Source organism: Gadus morhua, chromosome 17 (genome assembly GCF_902167405.1).
Source record: "Gadus morhua chromosome 17, gadMor3.0, whole genome shotgun sequence".
Taxonomy (NCBI): Eukaryota; Metazoa; Chordata; class Actinopteri; order Gadiformes; family Gadidae; genus Gadus; species Gadus morhua.
The window spans coordinates 3,403,760-3,423,331 of NC_044064.1; the positions used below are offsets into that span (position 1 = coordinate 3,403,760).

A 19,572-nucleotide genomic window follows, 5' to 3' on the forward strand; every position below is an offset into this window, starting at 1 on the left:
CAGAAATTAGATATTATGATGAAAATGGGTGAGCCAAAGTTGGGCCATATCTTCACCACATTTCGAACCCCCTTGTGCCTTGTGTTGGGGTCTGTAGTATGAGTTTGAATCAATGCTCCAACGTTGCAGTCGGCCTATTGTACCGTCTCCCCAGAAGGTGAGTGTTATACACATAGCACAATATACCATTTCCTGTGACACACTATGTATTGATGTGCTACATCTTTCTGTAACTTAGCTTAGCTTCATAATGCTGCTAGAAATAAAGATACAACCGTAAACGCGAACTATGCTTGGCACAATCATTTCACTCATTTGTCATTGCTTAACTGCCATTTTGGTGATGTTTTGTATCCGTTTAGCATTGACTGAACCTCTACTGGGGAACAAATGAATGCAATGAATGCACTCGGAACAATCACACATTGTGTTGTGATCCCCCCCCCCCCCCGTTCCCGGAGAGAGGAACGCACAGTTTGCAGAGGAGGTGAACACCTGTTGGCTTTTGTGAACTGTGTCTCTCAGAGGAGCAGTCTAATAGAAGCAGGTGGAAGATGGAGAGATAATGGGAGAGAGAGAGAGAGAGACAGAGAGAGAGAGAGGGGGAGAGAGAGAGAGAGAGAGAGAGAGAGAGAGAGAGAGAGAGAGAGAGAGAGAGAGAGAGAGAGAGAGAGAGAGAGAGAGAGATGCGTCATACAGCAGTGGCCATGTCTTTTGTTTTCCGAGCTCCGTTATGATTGGCTAATAACTAAGCTCCCCTCTTTGGCCTCTGGGGCCATCTTACATCTTTTGGCAGCAAATGAACTGACTCAAGATCAGCTAAGCGTGTCCGAGAAGCCCGGATAATCTGACCGCTTTCTGCACCCAAACCACCGGAGATAAATCTCAAGTAAACCTTCGGACGACCATATTACTCTCTCTGTCGACTGGATGCCTGGCCTATCTCAGTGACTACAACTGAATGCCCGGACTCTCCTTATGTTTAACCCGGCCAGCACCCCATCACGATTTAAAATGTTTTGCCTGTATGTATGTTTGTCAATTATGGCCACCATTGCACTCCTGATTATCCCAGAAAGGAGGGATCCCTCACTCTGCGTTCCCTCCAAAGACTTCTTCCTCACTAAATAAGGGAGTTTTGTCTTGCCCTTTGGGGGGCTAGGGTCAGGGGGGCATCATAAACGTACGGCCTGTGAAGCCCTTTGAGACTGTACCGGTGATTAGGGTCTCTATACAAATAATGGCATTTGATTCAATCATTTCAGCTACCACGACAAGCCTTTCTTTAGAGAACCACGCCTCCCGCAGCCCACGGGCCGTGCGATGGTCAGGCCGGCTGGGTCATGGTCGAGGGACGCGACGCAGAGCAGATCAGAGAGGGAAATGTCAACTTGGATCCATGTCACACATCGGCCATCATCCCCCCGGGAGAGCAGGGCATGGCGGTCACTTCAGCGGCCCGGTTCTCCTACCTGCCCGCGTCCAGCCCGGTTTCTACCATAGTGATCCCCCGATGAACCCCCCCCCCCCCCCCCCCCCCCCCCCACACACACACACACACACACACACACACACACACACACCCGCCATTATGACTGTGCGACACAACGCATCGTAACGTTCACACTTTCAGCGTGTTGGTTTATTTTAAAACATAATTTTTTTTTAAAACAAAAAGTGAAAAAATAGGCCGGAACGTTTACGCCGAGCCTGGAGGCGCTGATGATGGCAGCCTCTTACGATTTCATTAGCGGCAGATTCCATCTGCTTTCATCCAAAAACTTCACCGCGAACTCCTCGAGAGTGGAGAGTCAGAGAGCTGGCTCACATTCCCGATCAGCGGCATGAGACGATTCTAACGCACTATACTAGCATAGCCTATCTACCAAGCCCGACGGCAACCCTGGCTCCAAAGATATCCCCGCTTTCCCCTCCTGCTCCTCCTCCTTCTCCTCGCAGTCTTTGTTTTGCGTTGAAGATTAAAAATAGAGAGTGTAGCCGTCTGCAGAACAAGCAGTCGGTGGATTCTGGCTTTGACAGGGTGTTGTCTGGAGTGGCCAGCTGTCGCCTGCATGGGAGGGAGAGGGGGGAGGGAGAGGGGGGAAGGGAGAGGGGGGAAGGGAGAGATAGAGAGAGCGAGAGAGAGAGAGAGAGAGAGAGAGAGGGAGAGGGAGAGGGAGACAGACAGACAGACAGACAGACAGACAGACAGACAGACAGACAGACAGACAGACAGACAGACAGAAAGGGAGAGGGAGATAGAGGGAGAGGGAGAGGGAGATAGAGAGGAGAGAGAAACCCTCACCGTTGACTCGCCCTTCACAGTGGGTTCCGGACTAGGGGATAAACCGAAGTGTGTATTTCATATACCCAGCATGGAACGGGCTGGTGTAGTTTCGTGTGAGTGTGTGGGTGTGTGGGTGTGTGAGTCTTGTCATGATCATTTAGTCCTGTATCATTAGACGAGACATTTGCTATTAATATCATAATATGCATATCAATGAATACCATGATGCAGCAGAATATCTGCTTTGCTAGGATATCTGTAGGAAGGAAATAACAATAAATGCACAGATACACAATGCTAGCTTTTATACATTTTATGTGAGCGTCAGTAGTATCCATCTGTAGCACACCACTTCTTCAAAAAGGCACATGAACACCACAAAGCCAAATCCACTTCCCAGTATCTTATCCATCTATTAACAAATTCAAAAGGACACAAAGCATATTAAGATAGTCCCAACAGTAAGCAAAGACCAATAAACTAGGGTTTATTTCCAGGAACATCTTGATGAAGAGGATTGGATTAAACGTTTGTGATAATTTCATCAGAGGGTAGGACTGACCCATTTCATTGTTGACGTCGGACTTGATGGTCGAGGATTGTCGTTTGTCCTGCCTAAACGGCTCCTGTAGGGCAAGGGGTTTGGTAACAGGGTGGATTTCAGGGCTGTCAGTTCCTTCACATCAAGAAGTGTCTCAAAGCCACCTCGGGCTGTGCTCGATGGTGGCAGACCGAACAATACTGGCCTGGGTGTAAAGGCCCCCGCGTGTTCCACTGTGGTACGTGGACGTGTGGCATGCTGGCATAGGTTCACGCTACACACGTTCTTGTGTAGCGTGAAGCATCTTTCCCCGAATGGGTCAAAACGTGAGCCGACCGAACTGTTGTCGACAAGCTAGAAATCCCCGGGAAACAATAGATAAATAAATAAATAAAAGACAAAACCACCGTAGCGACAGCAGTACCTCTGGTTAGTCTCAGGGTCTAAACCAGGCTGCTGTTGGGGCGGGAGTCCCTTTGGCGCGATGGGCAGTGAATACCCCATTCCTCCTCTTGGCGGAGGAGCGAGGAGGAGGAGGAGCAAGAGGTGGAGAGGGGCTCCTCCTGGCTCCCGGATGGGTCTTCGCGTGACCCCTCTCCGTCGCGGTCGCCCGGGACAACCAGCGCCATGACCGCCTCCTCTCCCTCCTCCACCGCCTCCTCCCTCTCCTCCCTCTCCCTCTCCTCCTCCACCACACCCTCGACCACAAGCCCCTCCTCTCCCTCCCCCTCCTCCTCCCTTTCGTCCTCCACCACAGCCTCGACCACCAGCCCCTCCTCCTCCTCCTCCTCCTCTGTCAGCGTCACTGTCTCCGACGCTCGGCTGTCAATCACGGCCCGGTGGGACTCCGCCCCCTGCTGGACCTCAGGGCCGCCCAGCGTTGCCGTGGCGCCACCGCGGTCGGCTTCACCCCCCCTGCCGGCGCCGTCCGTGGCGGGGTCGCTGTCGACGGCGAGGCACCGTCCCGACGACGCCCGGTCACTTCCTGTTTGGTCACCTGACCGCAGAAGGGCAGGAGTGTGATTGGTCATCAGGGCCCAGTTTTTAAAAAAAATGTAATCTGGATCAAATTGATCCGGATTTGTAAATCCCATGTTTTGCCATCCAGGATCAACCTGATCCATCTTACTCTTATGCCAGTTATTAAAGGAACATTGGATTGGATCACCGTGATCCAAATACCAAATTTAAGGATAACCAACTGAATCCACCCTTCCGATGGGATCAGGATAATCCGTTTTTAGGATCAAATAGATCCCAAACCGGGTTCAAGGGTTTGAAAAACCCAAAAGTAAGATCGGATTACATGATCTGATCTTAGTTCGGAATCCCTCTTTTTCTTTGAAAAAAACATTTCCAAGATTTGTTCCAATCCGTGATCGGAAAACCCACTGGGTTACTTTTGAAAAACTGAGCCCCGATAATAAAACAGGATATGTCCGTCGAGGGAGAACCATGGTGGAAGACAAAGCCATGACAGATCTGTTTATGGTCAAATCATGTATAGGTAACGCCAAGAGTCGATAATTATGGTTAACTATTATTACTGTCAGATAGTATTAATTTTTGGCTTTACTTAAGCCATGAATTGGGCTTTTCACACTGGTTTGTTGCTTCACCGTGGTTACATATATTTGTTCATAGATACGGATATATATATACAAATAAATGTATGGTGGTGTTCAACGAGAGAAGAGCACTAAATCCAATATAATTGGATTAAAGACTACTGAACGTTTTATATTACAGGAAACTGTCTTAAGAAGGTACTCCCTTCAAAAGGCTCCCACCCTGAATGACAGTTATCTTAGCATTGAGCTAAAAAAGCATCTTCTTCCATTTGTCAAAGTTCGCCCTCATGTCAAACGTAGAGGTAGTTGGCTCCATGGAAATCAGGCCTAACGCAGTACTAGACATTTTGCATTCCCCTTCTGAGGACGCCCTTCACAACCGCGGACCCTAATAACCACATATACAGTAAGGCATGATCTATCGTAAGGATGGCGAAACGAGGCCGCATAATTGCCTGTTGCTTCTCAACATTTCTTCCTTGCTGATTCAGGGAGTTTTTTCTCACCCTCTTGGGGGCTAGGGTCATGGGGGGGATATTAAGCCCTTTGAGACTGCACCGGTGATCAAGGGCTGTAGAAATACAATTGTACAATTCTTCCATTCTGTACAATTCTTCACAACGGTATCGTGTGAGAAGGCGGAACGCTGAGCAGAGCTTCACCGGAGAGCCGCGCTGCAGTCCACAGACTACTGTCCTTAACGTTATTAACGGCCGCATTCAGGAGACATGCACCCGGGGGTTCCGGGCCATCAGGTCAATTGAGAAACTTATTTCAATTACTTAACGGACTGAACTGTACTTCCATGGCAACAGTCTAAATATAGTCGCAGGCCCGGCGCGTCTCAGACAAGAGGGCTGCGGGCGTGACGGCCCCGGCGCCCGTGCGATGAAAACAGCTTAGTTCTGCCTCTTTGCGGAAATATGCCTGCACTTTGGGGGATTACTGACCCATATTTGTGGACGTGTGCAGTCAAAAAAGGTTAAGGACTGCACGAAGCACGGAGCTAGCCTCCACCTTGCCCCCTGCAAACGCGGGGAGGAGGAGGAGGAGGAGGAGGAGGAGGAGGAGGAGAAGTCAAAGAGAAAAGGAGGGAAAACACAACAACAACAACGCCAGCCTCCTCGCTGCATGCACCCCCGCATCCATATTTATGACCGCGCGGATACAGAGCGCACGTGCACACACACACACACTCACACACACACACTCACACACACACAGACACACACACACACACACAGACACAGACACACACGCACGGACACAGTTCTTTAGAGGGGAACGTGGCAGAAGTTTCTGAATGTCAGCAGGCGGAATTTCGCCTCACATTTCCAAAATGCCATGGCATTTGGGCAGCTTGCAACCAATGACAAAACAGAGAGCAGCGGCAGAGGCGGGAAAGAAAGGGGGAGGAGGGGCGGGGGGGGGGCTGGGTCAAATAAAAGGGGGGGGAAGGGGTAGGAGGGGGGGCTGCAGCAGTGAAGATGCCTAATTACAGCCATTATGCCTCGGGCCGTCGGCCCAAAAAAGGTGTGGGGGGGGGGGGGGGGTACCCGGCGGCAGCGGAGGCGTCACACACACACAACGCCCGTTAAACGTTTGAACGCACACACACACACTCACCTGGTGGGGGGGCGGGGCACGCCGAGGCGTCGGTGGGGACGAGGAGGGGGGCGGGCCGCAGGGTCTCGTCCAGGGCGGGGCTCCTCTCCCGGGCGCCTGCGAGACGTCGCCGCCACAAAGGTCAAAGGTCAACGGGGACGTCATCGGAAGCAGGAAGCAGGCGTTGAGCGGGGAAAGGGGAGGGGGGGGGGGGGCACGTTGGCGGGTGGGCAGGGGTGGGGCCATTTGCCGGGACCAAGCGAAGGTCTGGGATGAAGCCTGAATCGGCGGTCGCCAGGTACGAGAGGCATCGAATAAATAAATGATGGCGTTCACCGGGCGCTCATCAGGAATCTGGGCGCTCGCCCCCCCCCCCCCCCCCCCCATCATCCGTCTTCATTAGCGACGCCTTCACGCACCGCACTCCTGGTCGGGCGCCATATGCTCCTCATCGAGGGAAGGGGGGGGCTGGCGCGCGGGGGGGAGGGGGGGGGGGTTTGGGAAGTGTCGCTCAAAACGCAGGCAGTTGCCACGGCAGCGGCGATCGTGGACGTCACAGGCCTTTCTCCTGTCCCTCACGTCCGATCGCTACGGGCCGCTGATTGCGTAGAACGGGTCACGCCCGCGTTTGCGTGTGCGAGCGTGCGCGCGTGTGCGTGCGTGTGTCTGTGTGTGTGTGTGTGCGTGTTTGCGGCGATGGTGGTACAACGGAGGCGAGCAATTGGACGGCGTGGGACGGAGACGGGGATGAGGACGCTGTTGTGTTTGTCACGAAGAAGGTTTGACCCGCTGCTAATTGTATCGGAGCCCCCGGCTGTTCTTCGAGCTCAACCGAAGCGCTCAACAGCCAATGACTGTCGTCATTGGCTGTCATGCTTAGATTAAAGCTGCGGTGTTACCCCGTGTTGCATTAGACCGCACCCCGGGCACCAAGTAGGGCAGCTTTAAGCGCCACCCATGGCCTCGCCCCTCGTGACCGAGGAAAATATAAAAAGACAAAAGGCAATTATAAGGTGCTGCTGGTGGTAACGTACATAGGCCCACACCGACTGTGTGTGTGTGTGTGTGTGTGTGTGTGTGTGTGTGTGTGTGTGTGTGTGTGTGTGTGTGTGTGTGTGTGTGTGTGTGTGTGTGTGTGTGTGTGTGTTGATAGAAGAGGTGTGTGTTTACATGTCTGCATTTGTGTGTGAGCGCAGGGGAGTGTGAGAGTATGCGAGTGTGAGTGCGTGAGTGTGTGCAGTGGGAAGAGGAAGGGAGTATGTCAGTATGTGTATGTGTGTGTGGGGGTGCGTGTGTGTGTGTGTGTGTGTGTGTGTGTGTGTGTGTGTGTGTGTGTGTGTGTGTGTGTGTGTGTGTGTGTGTGTGTGTGTGTGTGTATCGCACCAGGGACGAATCCTAAAAAAACCCTGATGGCAGTTATCTGTCGGTCCAGGCCGGCCGGCTCTGCTCCTCAAACCCGCCCAGCGCGCCACTTTAAACAATGGAGCCGTCTCCAGAGAGAGAGCGAGAGCGAGAGCGAGAGCGAGAGAGAGAGAGAGGGAGAGAGAGAGAGAGAGAAAGAGAGAGAGAGGGGGGAGGCATAAAAGGCTTCCCTGCATGAAGGCATCTCCTGAATTACCGGATCATAAAACTCCATATCACGGAAACAGCCAAGGACACAGGGAGGAGGAGGAGGAGAGGCCATGGTCCAGCACACACACGCACACATATATACACGCACAAACACACACGTGTGCACGGCACGCACACAAACACACACACACACACATGCGTGCACGCACACACACGCGCAAACACACACGGACATACACACACACATACACACACACACACAGAAGCACACAAACACACACACATGGGGACATGCACACAAAGACACACACACACACACACACACTGTCTGGCTCTAGTGCAGCGCTGTCTGCTACCTCTGCTGAGGACACGCCCCCGGGCCTACCTCACCCAACAACACCCCCCCCCCCCCCCCCACCCACCCTGTTTGCCGTCCTTTTGGAAGAGACAGACAGACAGAAAGACAGACCGACAGACAGACAGACAGAGAAGAGAGCGAGGGAGAGGTACAGACAGACAGACGGAGGTACAGAGAGAAAGACGGACAGAGAGAGAGGGTAAGAGAGAGATACAGACAGAAAGACGGACAGACAGACAGACAGAAAGACAGACAGACGGACAGAGAAGAGAGCGAGAGAGAGATACAGACAGACGGACGGAGATACAGACAGACCGACAGAGAGAGAGAGCGAGACAGAGAGAGATGTGAGTGGGGACAGGATTTCAGTTGGGAATGTCATGGTTTCCCCGCTGTCATATGACCCATTGGGGGGGGGGGGGGGGGGGGGGGGGAGGGAGTGGGAGGTGCTTAGGGTTGAGCCAATCACATCACAAAGCCTGTCCCGGATTCTCCATCACTGTTATTGTTCATTTTGCAGGGAGGGGGCTCCCTTACTTATCCTGAAGTAAAACACCTTTCTCACTCCGGGGCCCCCGGGTAAACGCGCCGTCGAGCCTCCTCAACCCCCCCCCCCTCCGTCCCTCCCCCAGACCGTCCGACGGTCATATCTCATCAACACCTCAGATAATCAAGTATCTCTATTCGCCATCACTCGCCACCTCGCTAACGACGGTGGACAGCGTCCGCTGGGCGCCCCGACTAAAGATTCCCTAATAACGACACATTCTCCTAAATGTGTTTGTAATGTGCGCAATCATTTTCAGTAATGGATGCTTGTCAGTTTTTATGGAGGCGAGAATGACGGTCTCGTGACGGGGCACTTCCATCCGGCAGCCGGCTCTGCCGTCGCTGGGCCCCTCATACGCAGAGCAACACCCCCCTCTGGTGGTCGAGCCCTGAACCGATTTAATTTGAATTTGCTTATTGTTGCTTTTTTTGACGTACGAAATGTATTCCCGAGTCGAAATACGTTCTCACTGATTTGTAAAAACAAATTCAACTTGGAGCAGTTGAAGGAGGACTACTTTCCAAAGACATCGTCAATATAGCCGTCAACAAATCACATCTCTGCAGCTCGTGACCTCTTGAGCTGTGGTGTTTTGAGACGAGCCGTTTGTGTCAAGAGTCAACGACCGGGCAGAGAAGCACGGTCGAAACAACAGGGGGGCTTCAATGACGCCAATTGATGGTATCATGGCCACCCCATGCACACTGGGGGAATGTGTGTGTGTGTGTGTGCGTGTGTGTGTGTGGGGGTGGGGGTCAATCGGGCGTACACATTGGAAGGGGGGAGAGAGGGAGGGAGAGAGAAGGAGCGAGAGAGAGAGAGAGATGGAGAGAAGGAGTGAGAGAGAGAGGGAGAAGGAGTGTGTGTGTGTGTGTGTGTGTGTGTGTGTGTGTGTGTGTGTGTGTGTGTGTGTGTGTGTGTGTGTGTGTGTGTGTGTGTGTGTGTGTGTGTGTGTGTGTGTGTGTGTGGGGGGGGGGGAGGTGGGGTCAATCGGGCGGACACATTGGAGTGGTGGGCATGAGGTGGCGTCCGTTCTGGGTGGGGGCCCAGAAGATGCTTGGCAGGGCTCAGTGAAGGGCGTGCGTGTGTGTGTGTGTGTGTGTGTGTGTGTGTGTGTGTGTGTGTGTGTGTGTGTGTGTGTGTGTGTGTGTGTGTGTGTGTGTGTGTGTGTGTGTGTGTGTGTGTGTGTGTGTGTGTGTGTGTGTGGGCTCAGTGAAGGGCGTGCATGGGCTAAGTGGGGCAGAAGGAACACATACTCCCAATTCCCAGGGACAGGCAGTAGGTCAAGCCTGAGACGCAGCTGAGAGGGAGGGAGGGAGGGAGGGGGGGAGGGGGGGGGGGGAGGGGGAGAGAGAGAGAGAGAGAGAGAGAGAGAGAGAGAGAGAGAGAGAGAGAGAGAGAGAGAGAGAGAGAAATGGAGAGAGAGAGAGAGAGGGAGAGAGCGCGAGAAAGAGAGACACACACACACACAAACACAAACACACACACTCTTCATAAAATAAATGAATCAATTAGCCCTAGCTCTGAGCCTCGGTCAACCCAAGCAGGGGTGTACCCACGGAGCGCCCACTACCATCCCACCCCTACCCCCCCCCACACAGAACGATGCCCAGGGCCCAGTGTGGCAGTGTGTGTCAGTGTGCGTCAGTGTGTGTCAGTGTGCGTCAGTGTGTGGCAGTGTGTTTCCGTGTGCACAGGGTGTGATACAGGAGGGAGGGGGGCACCTGGGAGACTCCACAGCCCAGACACCTCCAGGGTCTTCAGCTTCCTCTCCAGACCCGCCACTCGGTTCCCCAGGATCCTGTGGAGACACCACACACACACACACACACACACACCCGGGGTCACACAGGAACCTCTGTCTGTCTGTCTGTCTGTCTGTCTGTCTGTCTGTCTGTGTCTGTCCGTCTGTCTGTCTGTCTGTGTCTGTGTGTCTGTGTGTCTGTCTGTCTGTCTGTCTGACTGTCTGTCTGACTGTCTGTCTGTGTCTCTCTCTATCTCGCTCTCTCTCTGTATGTCTGTGTCTGTGTCTGTGTCTGTGTGTGTGTGTGTGTGTGTCTGTGTGTGTGTGTCTGTGTGTGTGTGTGTCCTCTCTCTCTCTCTGTCTTGCTCTCTCTCTGTCTGTCTCTGTTTGTATATGTAGGTGTGCTTGTGTATGTGTGCGTGTGCGGGTGCGTATGTGTGAGCGTGTGATGCAGGTTGTATGTGTGCAGGTTGTTTATGTGCGTGTGTGTCTTCAGGGTGTGTGTGCAGGGGGTTTGACCTGGAGGTGGGGGAGGGTTCTCAGGGAGGTTGAATAAACACTCTGTGGAATCAACCTACTCCAACTCCCTTCAGCCCTCACCGTCCCGTGTGTGACGGGACGGGACGGGTTGGGACAGACCTGTTGGTGTGTCTCTGGTGCTGCACCACCAGGGGGGGGGGGGGGGGTTGCAGACCTGTTGGTGTGTCTCTGGTGCTGCACCACCGGGGGGGGGGGGGGGGGGGGTGCAGACCTGTTGGTGTGTCTCTGGTGCTGCACCACCGGGGGGGGGGGGGTGCAGACCTGTTGGTGTGTCTCTGGTGCTGCACCACCAGGGGGGGGGGGGGGGGGGTTGCAGACCTGTTGGTGTGTCTCTGGTGCTGCACCACCGGGGGGGGGGGTGCAGACCTGTTGGTGTGTCTCTGGTGCTGCACCACCGGGGGGGGGTGGGGGGGGGTGCAGACCTGTTGGTGTGTCTCTGGTGCTGCACCACCGGGGGGGGGGGGGGGGGGGGGTGCAGACCTGTTGGTGTGCCTCTGGTGCTGCACCACCAGGTTCTTCTCCTGGATGGTGTCCAGCAGGGCGCTGGCCAGGGCCTTCAGGTCGCTGATGGACTGGGGCGTGGCGGGAAGGCTACAGCCACACTCCTCCAGGAGCAGCTCCTGGACTGGGGGGGGGGGGGGGGGGGAGGGAGGGGGGGGAGGAGGAGGGAGGGGGAGAGGGAGGGAGAGGGGAGAGAGGGGGGGAGGAGGTAAGGGGAGAGAGGGGGGGGGGGGAGAGGGGGAGAGGGAAAAGAGAGATAAGCGGAGAGGGGGAGAGAGGGGGGCGGAGGAGAGGGGAAGGAGAGAGGAGGGGAGAGGAGGGGAGAGGGGGAGGAGGAGGAGAGGGATAGGGGGAGAAGGAGAGAGAAGGGGAGGGGGGGAAGGAGGAGGAGAGGGATAGGGGGAGAAGGAGAGAGGAGGGGAGAGGGGGAAGGAGGAGGAGAGGGATAGGGGGAGAAGGAGAGAGGAAGGAAAGGCGGTCAGGGGAGATGGGGGAAGAGGGGGAGGTGAGGGGAGAGGGAGGGGGAGAGAGAGGGATGGAGAATAGGTAAGAGGGGAGAGGGAGGGAGAGGAGGATGAGAACATGGCATCATGGCTAATTAAAGACGGGTTTAAAAAAAGACGGATATCCGGCAATAGCTCCCGGACGATAATTACTCTCAGCGCGTGGAGGGGAGCTTCACACCTGTGGGTTTAGTGTGGTTGTTACGCTGTCGCTTCATTGGCTGTGCGCTGTCCTACCCGGGCCGGTTCCAGGGGGGACAGCACCTCTGCTATTTAAGAGACAACGCCGCACTCAGGCTAGAGAGACATGGAGAGGAGCGGACAGAAGAGAGAGGCGAACCGATGGGGCAAGGGGGGGGAAACCAAACGAGGGACGGACAAGAGCGGAGCGAAACGAAGGTACCAACGAGAGGAGCGCAACGGAGTCAGATGACTGAACGAGGGACGGGGACGGGGGGGGGGGGGTGAGAGCGAAACGAGACGAGAGACAGACAAGCGGTGGCGGGTGTGTCACACACACATTACAGCGAGGTAGACAGACAGCCGTCACCTGGTATGGCACACTTCCCAACCGCCTCCCCTGGTTCGTTTTTTCCCGCCTCTGCCTCACTTGTGCTGTCAGCTGTCAGTCAAAACGTTGTGCTTCTTGCACTGAGCGGGAGGCTACCACTGCTACACATTAGTCTGTCTTTCCAGAAGTTGTTTGTGGCTTTTACTGGGACACGTCGATTTTTTTTAGTGGGAAAATCGAAGTCAGAGTTGCAGGTGGAACTCTGTGTTTCAAAGCCTTCCGTCTGCTATCAGTGGGTGATATGCTCTGGGAGAATATCTGGGATCCGCTTGACTGCGGCCAATCAAAGATGTTGACCGCTCCCGGCTCATTTCTGACCAATCAGGTCATCTCTTGCCCCGATTGGTTCGGTAAATACACCTCACCTGTTCATCACATAAGCGCACATACCGCAGAGGGAAGAAGCAGAGGGGGACGGCGTTTGTTCATTTTCGTGCTCTTTCTCGATCATCAAAGTCCCAACTCTTCTCTTTTTTGGCCCCCCAGTGGTGGAACGAGCTCAAGAACTCAAGACTCACCTGTTCAGAGTTCACCTACAATCTTCATAGCCACCCCCTCCCAGCCTTCCTACTTATTGCATGTTGTACGTCCTGGCATTTAATGTACGCACTTATTGTATGTCATACTTAGTTATAGTACTGAGTTGTATAGCATCTTATCCTAGCTATCGTTGTTGCGTACGGGGAATGGGTTAACCTAGTGATAGTTAGTGCTTGGCAGTCGGTTCTATGAACATCCTTACTGTACCGACAGAGATATATTGTTGATCCTCTGTCTTCTGAGAAATGTACTTATTGTATGCCGCTTTAGATCGAAGTGTCTGCTAAAAGCCCTGAATGTAAACGCAAATGTTCCTCTTCTGCGTTGGTTTTATTTACCCTGTTTGGCGGAGAGAACGCCGGTCAGTCCAACACTGGATCGCCCCTGGGGGAATCTCCTCTTCTCCAGGGCGGTCTGAGTGTGGGGTGGGGAGGTGGGGGGGGTGGGGAGGTGGGGGGGTGGGGTGAGGGGGGGTAGCGGTCAGCGGGGTTGCTGCGCTGAGCGATGAGCTGAGACACGAGTGACCGGTCCTACCTTGTACTTCCCGACGTGGGTCTTCAGGAGGCTCACCTCCCCCTGAACTTGGCTGAAGCGCTCGTGTAAATACCTTCAGACAGAGGGACGGAGAACCAATGAGGACAGCCCAGCCATGTGGTTGATAGCAATTAATGCAAGTGTTGATTGGTAAACAGAAAAATACCGATCCCATAGAATTCATATATAATAGGTTACTTTTAGCTCGGTGAGATACATTGTCTCAAACGTTTATCTTTATTTTGGATTATTTCATTAATCAATGAATTTCTCGATGGGATTATCCAAACACAAACACACAAAAACAGATACGCACACATTCACACACTCACACACACAGACACACACACACACACACACACACACACACACACACACACACACACACAGGATCCCGTCATCATCTCCTCACTCACTCAGTCATTCACTCTCACACACACAGACACAGACACAGACACAGACACACACACAGACACACAGACACAGACACAGACACACACACACACGCGCGCGCGCGCACGCACGCACCTGTTCTCGGTGCAGAGGGCGTCCAGGTCCAGGATGGGGGCCCCGGGGCCCCCCAGGATGTGGTTGAGCTCCACGTTCAGGCGCTCCGCCTTCTCCCGGAAAGCGTCTCGCTCCGCCTTCACGTCCTGCAGCTCGTCCGCCAGGGCCTCCACGCTCTGCTCTGCCTCCACCACCTGGGGGGGGGGGGGGGGGGGGGGGAGACCATGAGCCAGGGCCTCCACGCTCTCTCTACCGTCACCAGGAACCACAGGAACCGTCACCAGATAACACAAGAACCTTCAACAGGAACCGTCACAAGGAACCACAACCAGAAACCAGGTCCTCTCACCTGTAGCCCCGCCCTCTCACCTGTAGCCCCGCCCTCTTAACTGCAGCCCCGCCCCCTGACCCAAGCCCCACCCTCTCACCTGTAGCCCCGCCCTCTCACCTGTAGCCCCGCCCTCTCACCTGTAGCCCCGTCCTCTCACCTGTAGCCCCGTCCTCTCACCTGTAGCCCCGCCCTCTCACCTGTAGCCCCGCCCTCCTAACTGTAGCCCCGCCCTCCTAACTGTAGCCCCGCCCCCTGACCCGAGCCCCACCCTCTCACCTGTAGCCCCGCCCTCTCACCTGTAGCCCCGCCCGCTCCAGCTGTAGAACCAGGTCCTCTCGCTCGTAGGCTGGGAAGTGGCGCACGCCAACGTCCTGGTCGCCAAGCCGCTGCCGCGTGATGCTCATCCTCAGGAGCTGCCCAGTCGCCACGGAGACGGAGGGACCAATGGGAGAGAGAGAGGGAGAGAGAGAGGGAGGGAGGGACCAAGAGGAGAGAGAAAGAGGGAGGGACCAACGAAAGAAAATAAAGAGAGATAGAGGGATTATATGGAACCGAACATTTTTAAATGTTTTTTGTGTGTGTGCGTGCGTGCGTGCGTGCGTGTGTGTGTGCGTGCGTGCGTGCGCGTGCACCAGGCTGCGGTTCACCTTGTTGTCCCCCTGGGCGTCGCTCAGCCTCTGGGTGAGCTCCTTCACCTCCTCGCCCTGCTTCCTGCCCCGCTCCCTGGAGTCCCTCAGCAGCTGGGCCAGGTTGACCTGGGGGGCGGGCCGGGGTCCCTCCATCATCATCATCATCATCATCATCATCATCATGTGACACACACACACACCCACTGGTGGGCTGGGTCAGCATCCAGAATCATTGGGCTAGACCTCCCCGACATCGGTGACATCTCCAACACCCGTCTAGTCAAAACATGGTCGTGGACTCATCTCAACCCACTAATTCCCTTTACACCCCTCTAACATCAGGTCGAAGGTTGAGAAGCATCAGGTCCAGATCCACCCGGTTCTCAAACAGCACCGGTCCTCAGGCTGTGAGGGTCCTTAATGGCCAGCCACACTGCTTATCTGCTCTGCTTACAAAGCGACTGTATGTCCTCCTCCTTTAAATGCATTAGCACTTGGTCTTAGCTACTTATTTATTCATTTTATTTTCACACGCATGTGTCTATTTTTTACGTGATGTCTTTTGTGTATGTCCAGTCAGATTTGTTGTCTCCCTTCTTCTGTGTGGTCTTGTTTGTACTGTCCTGTGTGAGCCGATATCACCAAAATGAATTCCAGACGATTTGTGTCGTTTGGCAACGTAATAATAAAGCCTTGACTTGACTGTGTGGCCGTCTGCTGGAGTGTGGAGTGGGGGTGGCGAGTCGGGGTAACCACTCACCAGGTGGCGTTTCTCTGGCGGCAAGGATGGATCGCCGCCTTCCTGAAATGCACAACCGCGATTCGGGATTATTGGATGTGTGTTGTTTTTTGTCGAAGAAAAAGTACATTTTAGTTTTGTTGTTGACATTTGAGCCTCAAAAGGGGAATCGAACCGCAATAAAAGAGACACTTAAAGCGCTAACTCCTGGTTTTGATAATCAGAGGGTGTGACGGGTGGGTTGCTTTCGTCATTACTGTCAAATTTGAAATGGCACTGTAGTTAATTTCCGGAACCAAATGGTGTAAAAAAAAAGTGCAATTTCGCTTGTGTGTTTCTTCCTCACAATGAGCTCTCTGTACTTCTTCTTGAGTCCCTGGTGGCGTTCCCGGAGCTGGTTGGCCATCAGCCTATACTGGTCCCTCTCCTGCTGGCAGTTATCCAGCTCCTTGGACAGGATGAGCAGCGCATCCTTCTTACTCTCCAGTTTACGCTTGCACACTAAGAACTGGCCAGCATGGCGAAGATTCATAAGAAGATTAGTGCATCCGTTGTTGTGCAAAACAATTGTATCACGTTAGTTGATTGTTAGTAAGGGAGGTTTGGTGTTAGCATCTTTTTAAAAGGCATGTTTCAAGTTTTACCACCTTATTCAGGTGGAAGAGTTTTTAATATTTACAGTTATAAGCATATTATGTTATGAGTGAACATCACCCTCTTGTGAAAAGCAAAGTAAGATATAGTAATTGTATCCATGATAACACTGATATTAAAAAAAAGGGTTAGAGAAAAACATATGGGCCTAAACGACTTTAGTTGCAGCTTATTTTTTATTTTATCTTATTTCATTTTACAATACTATTGTGTTCATTCATTAAATAGTGAAAAAAGTGCATCTCGTAAACATCGCGAGAACACAAAAGAAAATACATAAACAAGGAGAAAACATCGCGAGAACACAAGGACTAACAAACTCAGTCCCGCAAGGATCGCCAGAACACAAGGGTGTTCTCGCGATCTTAACGAGACGAACTTTTGGTGACGCGATGGTCCGGGAAGGACAGGCAGAGTGAAAGTGCTCATCTCCCAACAATAATCATTATTCGGTTCAATGGTTAAAGAACAGTTTGTCTCGTAAACTCGCCAGAAAACAAGGAGAACACAAAATAAAAAGAGATAGAAACAAGGAGAGCACATCGCGAAAACACAAACATCTCGCGAGCACACCAGGAGAACACTCCAAGAAAAGATAGAAATAATGAGAGCGCATCGCAAGAACACAGAAATCTCGCGATGTTTTCGAGACGCACTGTCGGCTCGTCCCATATGGAGCAGAGATGAAAGGAGATGAGTGACAGCCCTCACCTCGCACACAAGCCCCTGCCAGTCACTCTCCGTCCTCTTCGGAGAGTGCATGGTCTCGTCCCGCTGAGATAGGAGCGGGTTCTGAAGTCCTCGACTCTCAGTTGAATCTCTCTCTCCCCCGTGGCTACCCTCGGCGTGACGTATCCTCGCCTCCGTTTGTTTACCGTGTGACGCCACGAAACGTGGGCGTTGTTATAAGCGGATGTGGGCGTGTCATACACGGATGTGGGCGTGTTGCCGGAGTGAAGATTATAACTTCGATCATAGAGCATCTTTCAAGGGATCTTAAGAAGCTTTATACAACATAGATAAATTGATAAAGCAACCAAAATTAGATATGATTAACTCGGCCTTGTTTAGCAGGTGAGTTTTATTTATTTTTATATATATTCACACAGAATTTTAATGAAATATTTTCATTTATTAAAACAAGTTTCAGGTTTATCCACAAATATAACAGTAAAACCTCGGCAGAGATGGATCAGAATACTGAATCCTGAATGTATTATAATGAATACAAAGAACACAATGAATTCATATCCAACATAACTAATTCCCCATATCTACTTTTAGTTTTCTAAAAAACACATGACTTTAATTGAACATTTGACGCATAAGCCTACTCCAGAAGTGTGGTTTTTTTTATTGATATGCAATTGCAAGAATGCAAAACAATTTCACACGTTATGATAGGAGGAATAAAACCAAAGTGTACAAAAAACGGACCGCTGAAATGCCGCTCTGGCTCTGCATTTCCTGATCTTTACACGTGATGGCGCCATTTCCCTTAGCGGTTATAGTGAGGCCGAAGCTCAGCAGTAGCGTCTGACAAAGTATATGAAAATATTCAAAATTATAAAAACTACATGTTATTACTTTCATTTCAGAGCTTTTCAATTTAGTAAAAGAAACTTTAAAAAGTCACAAAATACAATAGTAAAATGATGAATCGGCAAGTTAATCGAAAAGCTTGTTCTTATAAAAAAACATAAATTTGGAGCAAGATATATAAATAGTTCTCACTTTAGATAGTCGATTGATTGACAGTCAAGGTATGAGGGCGACGAATTAGTAACCGCGTCGATTTAGACAGGTGGGTGCTTTTATCTAATGCTGCAGATAGGAGACGTTTTCTATGATGGAACTCACATCCATGTTTCACAGCGTCCTCCCACCCCATTCACACTGACATTCATGGTATGACGGTGACTGAATGGGGGGGTCCTCCTGACTCCTGGACAGGCACAGAGAAGCCTGGAGCCCGGTCCTCCAGGCTGAGTGTGTTCATCGCACCACCGGATGTGACGTTGAAACATCCTTCTCAGGCTGACCCTGCTGTTCCAACCTTTGTTTTTGGCAAAAACGTAGACACCTCCGAAGAGATCAGGAAATGTGGCCATCAAATCAATGTGCTCTGCGTCCTCAGGGCTGTAGAAAATAGATAATATGATTTATTTTCAATTATAATGTACAATAGCGTTATGATGTCATAAATTATCGCTATCTGAAATACATTGTGTCTCAATAGTTGAGGGTTTCCAAATATTTGTAATCGAACAAAACATTACAATTTCATTTTATATGAATGAACCAGGGTTGTTGAAGGTTATTAGTTCAAGGATGTCTGCAGCCCATCTGATGATCTTTACTTACTAGTGTTCAAGGAGGTTGCGTATGAAGCGAATTAATCCTGCAGTGTTCTCAGAATACTTCCCTTTGCCGTCCATCTTCTGCACCAACTCCGGGGGAAACTGAAAAAGCATCAAATCTCAGTCTCAGTCTCTCTCTCTCACTACAAATACACAGATACAAAGACACAAATGTCTTGCGCTTCACCTTTTGTTTCCAGTCCTTCCAGCTTGCCTCCCCTACATCCCGATCCAGTTCATCCAGGAGGCGTTTGTCCGTCGCTTTGTAGTTTCTCACCTCCTCTTCATTGCCGATACTTTTTAGGTAATCTATTTTTCTGATAAAGGATTACCATTAATAAACAAAAACAAAATACTAACTGACAACCAATCAAAAGACCCAATTTCATGAAAATGCATCAGTTGTCAATTCAAATTATACACCAAATGTAATACCTGGAAGTCGACCAGAAGAAGGGATGGGCCAGGCATTGCTGCACTGTAGGCCTTTCTATTGGATTTTTGTTGATCATCCACTTCACAAGATCCTTTGCGATCAAATCCTGAACATGGTCAAGACTGTACAAACCATCAAGAATGTTGCTCTCACATCTACAGCCTCTGCCAAAAGGATGATGTCCTCCAGATAAGATATAGTATGTCAACATCCCTGCCACCTACATGAAAAAGGAAAAATAATTAATAATGAAAGAAAAATATTCTAGCTGAAAACACTAACTCACCAATTCGTTTTTACATAACAAAAACCTGTATGTCAGCGCTCATCTTGCATGGTACATCAACATCTTCATCTATATTCTCTCTTGCCATCCAGCTCTTTGTTCCAGCTTTTTTTGTGTGCCGGGAAGTCTGCCCTTTGGGCAATGTTCTGCTGATGCCAAAATCAGCCAAACGTGCCTTGCGGTGAACATCTGCAAAATGAAGATTTCATTGTC

At 51.6% G+C, this 19,572-nt stretch overlaps 2 protein-coding genes across 13 annotated transcripts in view; both read right to left on the reverse strand.

Annotated features, from left to right (window-relative positions):
- Nucleotides 1–2,577: 2,577 nt before the first annotated feature.
- LOC115529659 (coiled-coil domain-containing protein 149) lies at nucleotides 2,578–17,154 on the reverse strand. Of its 2 annotated transcripts, none has more exons than XM_030338584.1 (12): nucleotides 16,989–17,154; nucleotides 15,970–16,131; nucleotides 15,645–15,686; nucleotides 14,903–15,010; nucleotides 14,552–14,668; nucleotides 13,946–14,118; nucleotides 13,418–13,490; nucleotides 13,222–13,297; nucleotides 11,249–11,393; nucleotides 10,209–10,285; nucleotides 6,026–6,121; nucleotides 2,578–3,813 (listed from the first exon to the last, which is right to left on the reverse strand). In XM_030338584.1, exons 1-12 carry the CDS (start codon nucleotides 17,037–17,039, stop codon nucleotides 3,272–3,274), a joined length of 1,662 nt encoding a protein of 553 aa, XP_030194444.1. In that variant the 5' UTR covers nucleotides 17,040–17,154; the 3' UTR covers nucleotides 2,578–3,271. The 2 variants fall into 2 exon arrangements, with proteins under 2 accessions (XP_030194444.1, XP_030194443.1); XM_030338583.1 differs by having other exon boundaries at nucleotides 2,578–3,825.
- Nucleotides 17,155–17,340: 186 nt separating this feature from the next.
- Nucleotides 17,341–19,572, reverse strand: part of LOC115529656 (serine/threonine-protein kinase/endoribonuclease IRE1) — an 84,630-nt gene continuing 82,398 nt past the window's right edge. For 6 of the 11 annotated variants that reach the window (XM_030338545.1, XM_030338542.1, XM_030338540.1 and 3 more), the window contains 6 exons: nucleotides 19,385–19,548; nucleotides 19,073–19,293; nucleotides 18,825–18,954; nucleotides 18,642–18,739; nucleotides 18,138–18,416; nucleotides 17,341–17,813 (listed from right to left, as the gene is read on the reverse strand). In XM_030338545.1, the coding sequence (XP_030194405.1) occupies nucleotides 17,801–17,813; nucleotides 18,138–18,416; nucleotides 18,642–18,739; nucleotides 18,825–18,954; nucleotides 19,073–19,293; nucleotides 19,385–19,548 (905 nt within the window). In that variant the 3' untranslated portion in view covers nucleotides 17,341–17,800. Of the gene's footprint in view, nucleotides 18,417–18,641; nucleotides 18,740–18,824; nucleotides 18,955–19,072; nucleotides 19,294–19,384; nucleotides 19,549–19,572 lie in introns of all 11 variants that reach the window. The other 5 variants (XR_003973612.1, XR_003973611.1, XR_003973610.1 and 2 more) reach the window with 3 other exon arrangements.

Bases quoted from the DNA above. Each gene is read 5' to 3' on its own strand.
- LOC115529659 (XM_030338583.1), bottom strand. From the start codon at position 17,039: ATGCACTCTCCGAAGAGGACGGAGAGTGACTGGCAGGGGCTTGTGTGC. The intron at 13,491-13,945 runs GTGCGTGCGTGC...CTCTGTCTGAAG, and splicing joins GCCCTCTGCACCGAGAACAG to GTATTTACACGAGCGCTTCA. The intron at 13,298-13,417 runs GTAGGACCGGTC...CCCCACACTCAG, and splicing joins CCCACGTCGGGAAGTACAAG to ACCGCCCTGGAGAAGAGGAG.